Below are 8646 nucleotides of genomic sequence, written 5' to 3'. Positions count from 1 at the left end.
TGATAATTTGAGATGTTTCTGGCAAGATGTCACAAGACAATTCTAGAAATAAAATATATAGATATTAATCTGTGATGCTATAAGGCCCGCCGATTTTGAGCTGATCAAAGTGTATGTAGGTGCTGTGTTCTTTGAAACATTTTTTTTAAAGATAATTCCACCATCATGTGCCCTGTAATGCTGACTTGAAATTGACACGCTACTTAGAAATTTCAATGGCAAATGTTTCAAAACACAGCAGCTGATAGGTGTATCCCATCATGCTCAGCAGTACCATAGTAGAACTGCACATGCCATAGAAAGTGTACGCAAAATCCTCACTTCAACTTTCAAGTACTCGCTTATATCAGGGGAGGTTAGACTTTTGTTTGAAAAAATATGATCTCCAAAGTATTGTGAAACTATCCATAGCTCTCAATATCTAAGCGGCTCTTGTATATATTTTGTATACATTTGCTATGGAACAAGCAGATAGACTGCAATGCATACTCCCTTTAGCTGCTGTGGTTTCATAATATGATCATAAGGATCACAATATTTTCTTATTATTCTCTTTATATTTGACCAATTAGTTAATTAAATGGATATATCTTTGCTTTGTATCATTTCTTCAACTGTACTGTAGGTTGGATATACTTGGTGCTTCAAGTAATATGAATAATACATCAAAGGTCAATTAATAAAGCACTGAAATTGTTTAAGATATTTAAGTGAAAAATTGTCTTATTTGAAGTTTACATTGTTGTCAGGTACAATCCTGGCAGAAAATGTTGCCACATCAGAGAATTCATTGCTCAACATACTTCTACCTCCCCTATTGCAATGATGATTTGGACAATTTAACCATTTCTTTATATAGCCTCACAACATTGAAATATGTGGAAGGGGAGAATGTAAACTTAATATGCATTTGCAACTATTGGACAAAGATTATGCAGTGCATGCTGTTAACAAAAATGCTGGTGTGGCAACAAAAAACTTTTAATGGCCTTCTAGGATCTACCTGGGACCTTTGGTTTACTAGTCCAATGCTCTACCAACTGAGCTAATAAGTCAGCAGGTCAACCACTGATAATGCTGGATCCTGGACAGTAAGTGGAATGTTTTTCACTAGCTATCATTCCTGCTGTGTGAGGAGAAACTTAAATCCAAATTATATTATAAAGTTACCCATGTAAACCACATTTCTTTTTGTGTGATTTTTGCAATAGCATGCACAATACCCGTATTGATATGTAGTACACATTGTGCACTTACAGAGTTTGTCCTTTGCTTTCCAAACCAAAACACAATACAATTCCTCAAAATTCAGATTTGCACATTTTTGGAATCAAGCAGATGTACTAATGAAGCAAACAAATGGCAAATGTGAAAGCAATCTGATAAAAGACAAAATGTAACATCAAAGTGAAGGTATAATAACAGTAGGTCTAGCAGTTCTTTTATCGCTCAAAGGCCCAGTCAGCGATTTGCTCATTAGGAAAATCATAAAAAGCATCCAAATTCAGGTTTTTGTACACCTTTATTAGTAGATGTATGTGGAAATATGTGACCAGCTCCAACGAAACCCAGAACAAGTCGCCAGACCTGTTTTTGAGTTATATGCCTTAAAAAAGATAGCATTCCCATAAAAAAAAATCAAATTTTGGAATTCTTAATTTCAAGATAAAATTTGACTATGGGACTAAGTGGTCTTTCAAATCTTTGAAAGTACTTATTAAAAAGAGGTTTATTAAATCAATAAATAACAGTTGAACTATGATAATCTCTATTCAATCCTGTGTAAGGCAGGAAACTAACTGGGCTACTTACTAAGAATAGCAATTTGGCAAAAATATCAAGGTACCAGTTACAAAATTATCTATATCTTGAACAGTATTGATGCTATTCATATAACTTTGGTATCAGTTTAAAGCATATTGTCTAGTGCTTGCGTTTTATTATTCAAATCATGAAATGTCAAAAATGCGATTTGTTCTTGGTTTTGTTAGAACGGGTCACATATAATCTGCTAGTGGTTAAGCCAAAAGCCGTGTGTATTACAGACAAAATAGGACATTTTGCATGAAATTTTAATATCACTACCTAAGTAGAGAAATTCGTTAAATGTATTTAAACGGGGCTTTCAACTTTGTCAATACTGCTGTTTTCCTCATTTTTTTTGGCCAAATTTTACATTTCAAAAATACCTAATGACAACATTTTTGCTGGGATCACTGAATGGGCCTTTGAGTGAAGCTGTCAAAATACAGAAAACATAGTTAACCTAATTACGATAGCAGTTGATTCTGGGGATAGCGATTACAGTAACAGACACAGTGAGTTATTCGCAATGTCTTTTGAACACTGTTTTTGGGTGTTTTTTTTAATACCAGCCATGTTTTGCATTTTTGTTTGTTATTTTTTCCTTCATGTCCCTGATTGTCTCTGCTATATAAGTGCCGTTTTAAATTTGGTCAGCTTTGTCATTTTAACATTTCTTTATCATGTTTATAGCTTTGCATTGGGCCTATTGGCTATTTTTTTTCTAAGCGCGCGGCCAATTATAGCCGTTTTGCCCCGGGATTTTGCGTACTGAATCATCTAGAACGCCTGTTAGGCAATGTTATTTGGAACATTGTAATTTTGCATGCTTTTTGTTTTGCTTGCAATCTTCTGAAGATAGCATTTAGGGCCTACAAATAAAATTATTAATATCTCTATTTTTTCTTTATGTTTAATGATTTTTTATTATTATTAATTTGACTATTTACTGAAGATAGCAATTAGGCCTACGGCGGGTTTATATAAGACAAAAGGTAATTTCTTGCGTATTGAATCACCATTCTTGTTTTGTTTTTGTTTTTTTGGGGGTTTTTTGGGGTTTTTTTTTGTGGTTTTTTTTTGTTTTTAAATACCAGCCATGTTTTTCATTTTTGTTTATTATTTTTTCCTTCATGTTCCTGATAATCTCTGCTACATAAGTGCCGTTTTAAATTTTGGTCAGCTTCGTCATTTTAACATTTCTTTGTAGGTTTGCACTTCGGCCTATTGGCTATTTTTTCTAAGCGTGGCCAATTAAAGCCGTTTTGCCTCGGATTTGCCATACTGAATCATCATCTAGAACGCGTGTTAGGCAATGTTTTTTGGAACATTATTATTTTGCATGTTTTACTTTATGCTTTGCTTGCAATCTTCTGAAGATAGCATTTAGGGCATACAAAGAAATTATTAATACCTCTTTTTTTTCTTTATGTTTAATGATTTTTTACGATTATTATTTTGACTATTTACTGAAGATAGCAATTGGGCATACGGCGGGTTTCTTGCGTATTGAATCACGTTGTTGTTGGGTTTTTTTGGGTTTTTCTTTTTAAATATCAGCCATGTTTTGCTGCAAATTACATTTGTTTATTTTTTTTTTCCTTCATGTTCCTGATAATCTCTAAAATAAGTTTTAAAAAAAATTATTGTTTTGTTTTTTAAATACCAGCCATATTTTGCATTTTTCTTTATTAATCTTTCCTTCATGTTCCTGATAATCTCTGCTATATAAGTGCCGTTGCTGATGCTGTTGCTGATGCTGGTTGCAATTGACACAGGTAGAACCCAAAAATTACCTTGTTTGCAGACGACAAAAAACATATTTGCTGTATTAGTTCAGTTTCACATGTAAGGACAATAGGACATGTCTATCTAATTATATTTTGGGGACTAAGCCCAACGGCCCAAGTCCAACTTCATATCCAATATCATTTTAAGGTAAAGGTAGGCCTAAATCAATATTTATGTGAAGAAGAATGGAGAATAACAATTTACGGCAATAATTTTGCGATACCCCTTCGCGCTAGCGCCACAAATTCTTTGTTCACTGATTTCTCAAGTTTCTTCATTTTAACTTTCGCGTTCCCCGCTAAAAATATGCGCTTTTCCCCTTTGGAAATAAATCTTGTTCCCGTAATCCCTTATCCCTTCTGGTGTAATATTTATCGGTCTCTTAATAATTACGGCCTCACAACACGGTCTCTCCCAAAAGATCTAAATTTATCAAAATACGTTTTCCCGGTTCAAAGATCAATCGGTTGCTTTAATTGTCTAAGGTCCGGTGTTGTCTAAATATAATTATTTTCTGCAACTAGTTCGTTGACTTGTTAACCACTACACCGTTAAGGCCTGGAAATATCCCCGGGGAAATATCCCGTATTTCTTGTTTTTCTAATGAAAATAATTAATCCGATATCGTAATGTCAGCCCTAAAGTTTACGATTATATCAGTTTCTCTTACACTAGTATCCTTCACGCTATCCGTGCACAGTTTAAGTTCTGGAGCACCATTGAAGGTATGTACGAGTTTAACGCCCGGCCATTGGTGGAATCACACAACCCCTATTGAACCACGACAAGATGAACCACCATACACTATAGCGGTCAACACATCTATGGTGGGACAAGGAGATCCGATTGAGGGTAAGATACAGGCATAAATATATATATATATAGAAACATTGTGTCTTCGTTGCAGACAAACTAAGACACACAGATCTATATCAATTAAAACATGTCTTCCAGCAAGTCGCGTCCATGTCTAACAAAAAGCATACAAAAGCAAGACGTAACTCAGTTGACACGTCTTAGGTATATATTTTAGTCGTGTCTGTGTGGATACATGACTTTGTGTCTTGACGTTTAAAAATGTCTTGTTAGAGACGTGTCGTAGTGCTTAATGGGAACCGGCTCATCATAACGTGTCTTAGATGTAGGTTTTCTATTTCGTTTGTTTTGTATAAATAACAGAGAACATCGCTTGGTACAATTACGGTTTTGTTCACATATATCTAGTCATCGCCATTCACGAAGCGATGGGAGCGATTGCCGAATAGGGTGCAACTCTACTAGTCTTATTACAAGACTGCCCTACCCCAACCCGGCGATGACTAGATATATGTGAACAAAACAGAGACAATGCAATGGGAAGAAAGTTTGAGAAGAAAGGAAACAGAGGACGAACACATATATAGCGCAATTTTAAGACCATTGTACTTTACAAAAAGCCGCTGACCACTAGGCAATAAAATTCAAATTATATTTACAAAAATAATTCATGCCTCTTTTAAAAGACATACATAGGCCTACCTTGTATACAATATTTTTGGTATCATCCAGGGATCCATCTCTATACAGACGCAGAACCTAATCAGCCTATCATTATCAACAGCCATTGCAGCCAGGATCAGCTCCCCGGTTTAATTTTTATTTATCTATTGCTCATTTACAGTAACGATCTATGGCGAACTCTTCCAAGGTTTTCTTCTCCAAGCTCGAGTAAAAGACACCACAACTCCGATTGGTCAGTTTACGTTAATCCCATATTTGCTGCAACCTCGTGATTGTAATGCTACTAGCGATAGTGTGACACATAAAGACCCAAGAGATAAACCTAATGGCACAACATTGACGTGGACAGCACCGAGTCACAAATTTGGCGATTTTTATTTCATGTTAGTATTATACAGTACTTATGTTCCCTTGAATTTCTTAAAATGTGCTGCAAGATCAGGGATCTTAGATGGGGGTAGGTTCCTTGGTCGTATAAGTTAAAAATGCAAGGAATATGGTCCGTGGTTACTACCTACTGGACATGCTGGATAGGATAGATGCGCATCGAAATCACAGCTTCCCATATAATGCAAGAAAATGTTCCACACAATCTGCTCCATAGAACACATAGAGCTCCAGAGATGAGTATCCATTGATCGCATGGTCAAAGAATATTTCCAAGATTGCCTGCCACTCGTTCAGTATGTTCAACGTGATGGGTCTGAACTCTGAAGCACGATAGGACACTAAATATTGTATTCTCCTTATTTGGAGATAACGGGCAAGGGACTTTGGGTGACGAGTCGTTAGGAGCTGTTAGGTAGAATTGGAGCATTTTTTTTTTTTTTTCGATCTTCAACAAAATAATTATCTTCGAGTTGTGTCTTATCTGTTTCCACCATTGAGTTGTTTGTATTGGTATTTCGCATTTTTTGATGTTTCTGTAAAATTTATATAAATATTCCACACAAATGTATAAAAAGTCATGCTAATAATATCTATGTATTATGTTATATAGAGCCACAGTGGCCAAGAACCATGATGCATTTTGGGTAGGAATAAAATCAGATACATTGGAATACACAGATGGAGGTAAGAAATTTGAACATTACAATTTGTGTCGTGGCAATCTTTGGCATATGTGTGCAACAATAGAACACTTCTGTCTGACTCATGATTTTGTCTTAATATAAGACATGTCTTCTGGCAAGTCATGTTAAACAGAAGACTCACAAAACGTTTGAACATTCATATATGTAAACGAGGTTTTTCTTCTCATTGTTCCAAAAAACATCGATTTTTAAACAGTTAAATAATGTAAACAACTTATTTATGTTGCAGTAACATGGGATAAAAATAATATTATAATATTATCATAATATTTTCTTACAATAACAGCCGCAGTATGTAAAACTAAAATATTATTCATATTTTTTTTTAATTTACCAAACCACCAGAGGAGACCACAACTCCCGGAAGTAAGTCAATATCAGCTTTTGTTATTTTTACTTTAGAACACTGTAAATATTCATGAAAACACTTCGGGACGTAGGCCTACACATTCATCATTATGAAACCTTTTTCGTTTGTTGTTGTTTTCGTCACCGACCAATGGGGTGTGTGGCGTTGTGTGTAGGGGGGGGGGTGTTGGTGGATGTATCTGGGGTTTAGATGTCATGGATGTGTAGGGGAGTAGGCCTACGCAGCGGTGGTGTTTGCTGCACAAAAGCCTCAACATGCTAAAAGCTAGTAAAAGTCCGACTTGTTTACAGTGCGTTTTCCGTTTTGACAGCCGCAGCGATTCCGCTTGCTCGCCGCAACATTTGGTTCTCCGCTGCAATTTCCCGCTCAAAATATGATTAGGTTTGTCGGGAGATTTGATCTTCTCGATTTTTTTATGCAACGGAAAACACTGTGACAGTTTCGCTGCCGCTGTGGAAAAGAGCTGCCGAGAAAAAATGTCCAAATGTCGAACTATTATTCTTATAAACTTATAACCAGCACATCAGATTTGTTATTGACATCTGCAATACGGTGGGGGTCTTTGTAGGGAATCAATTGGGAATATGATTTGGTTAGGATTAAGGTCAGGGGTTGCATGGGAATATTGATAATATATTTACTTCTATTTACATCTTGTTCACAGAACCCACAACAGAACCTGAACCAACCACACAAAGTGGTGAGTAAACTTAGTTATATTATATGATATTATGATAATTGCTTCACCAGCTTTTATTTCCACATTTTGATATTATCTTTATTGTTGTCCAAATCATCATAACCATATCATTATCTTGATATCGGATACACCGCCTCCACAACACCCAACACTAAACCACCAACACCATGGCATACATTTTTTGTTACACGACATCAACTCATACATGGAATTTGTGAGGGCAAAATCAGAAAATTTGCCTAAATTTGGTCATTGTTACATAACGGTGGGGATTTTTGTGCTTATTGGGGGAAAGGAGGGGGAGGAAGCCTGATATATACGCTATGCCCGTCAAGTGGCATTGCCACTGTAGTAAACACTAATACCCTGCACTATCGTTATCACTCGTCGATGTCGTCATCGTTGTCATCGTCATCACAATGAAAACAACGACAAGGACAAAGACGACGATGACATTATACAATGACATTTTGCTATATTTCTAACAGGACTTGTATATTCTTCTTTTCCCTTTTCAGCCACCTGGATTGTACCAAGTCTTTCAGCGATGATGAGTCTCCTTATAGCCGCCTTTGTTATTTATTACTAATTCTATTGGACTCAATAATGGACTCAAAGGCAATTGACAAAATTCACTAAATGTCATCACCAGTAGACAGCACTAAATGCTAACTTCGGTAGATAGCAATTGACAAAATTCACTAAATTCTATCTTCAGTAGACAGCACTAAATGCTAACTTCGGTAGATAGCAATTGACAAAATTCACTAAATTCTATCTTCAGTAGATAGCAATTGACAAAATTCACTAAATGTCATCACCAGTAGACAGCAATTGACCAAATTCACTAAATGCTATCTTCAGTAGATAGCAATTGACAAAGTCACTAAATGCTATCATCAGTAGATAGCAATTGACAAAGTCACTAAATGCTATCTTCAGTAGATAGCAATTGACAAAGTCACTAAATGCTATCATCAGTAGATAGCAATTGACAAAGTCACTAAATGCTATCATCAGTAGATAGCAATTGACAAATTCACTAAATGCTATCTTCAGTAGATAGCAATTGACAAAGTCACTAAATGCTATCATCAGTAGACAGCAATTGACAAAAATCACTAAATGCTATCTTCGGTAGATGTCAATTGACAAAATCACTAAATGATATCTTCAGTAGATGTCAATTAACAAAATCACTAAACGCTATCTTCAGTAGATATCAATTGACAAAATTCACTAAATGTCATCACCAGTAGACAGCAATTGACTAAATTCACTAAATGCTATCTTTAGTAGATATCAATTGACAAAGTCACTAAATGCTATCATCAGTAGACAGCAATTGACAAAATTCACCAACTGCTATCTTCAGTAGATAGCAATTA

The 8646-nt window shown here is 35.6% G+C and overlaps 1 protein-coding gene across 1 annotated transcript; it reads left to right on the top strand.

Annotated features, from left to right (window-relative positions):
- The first annotated feature begins 4223 nt into the window (after window positions 1–4223).
- Window positions 4224–7910, top strand: LOC140160231 (putative defense protein 3). Its single transcript, XM_072183507.1, has 6 exons — window positions 4224–4446; window positions 5255–5477; window positions 6095–6168; window positions 6534–6554; window positions 7223–7258; window positions 7777–7910. Exons 1-6 carry the CDS (start codon window positions 4224–4226, stop codon window positions 7845–7847), a joined length of 648 nt encoding a protein of 215 aa, XP_072039608.1. The 3' UTR covers window positions 7848–7910.
- Window positions 7911–8646: the final 736 nt, after the last annotated feature.

The sequence above is a fragment of the Amphiura filiformis genome, chromosome 9, assembly GCF_039555335.1.
Source record: "Amphiura filiformis chromosome 9, Afil_fr2py, whole genome shotgun sequence".
Lineage (NCBI taxonomy): Eukaryota > Metazoa > Echinodermata > Ophiuroidea > Amphilepidida > Amphiuridae > Amphiura > Amphiura filiformis.
Note: the sequence above shows the minus strand (reverse complement) of the source record. Positions and strands in the feature narration are given on the sequence as shown.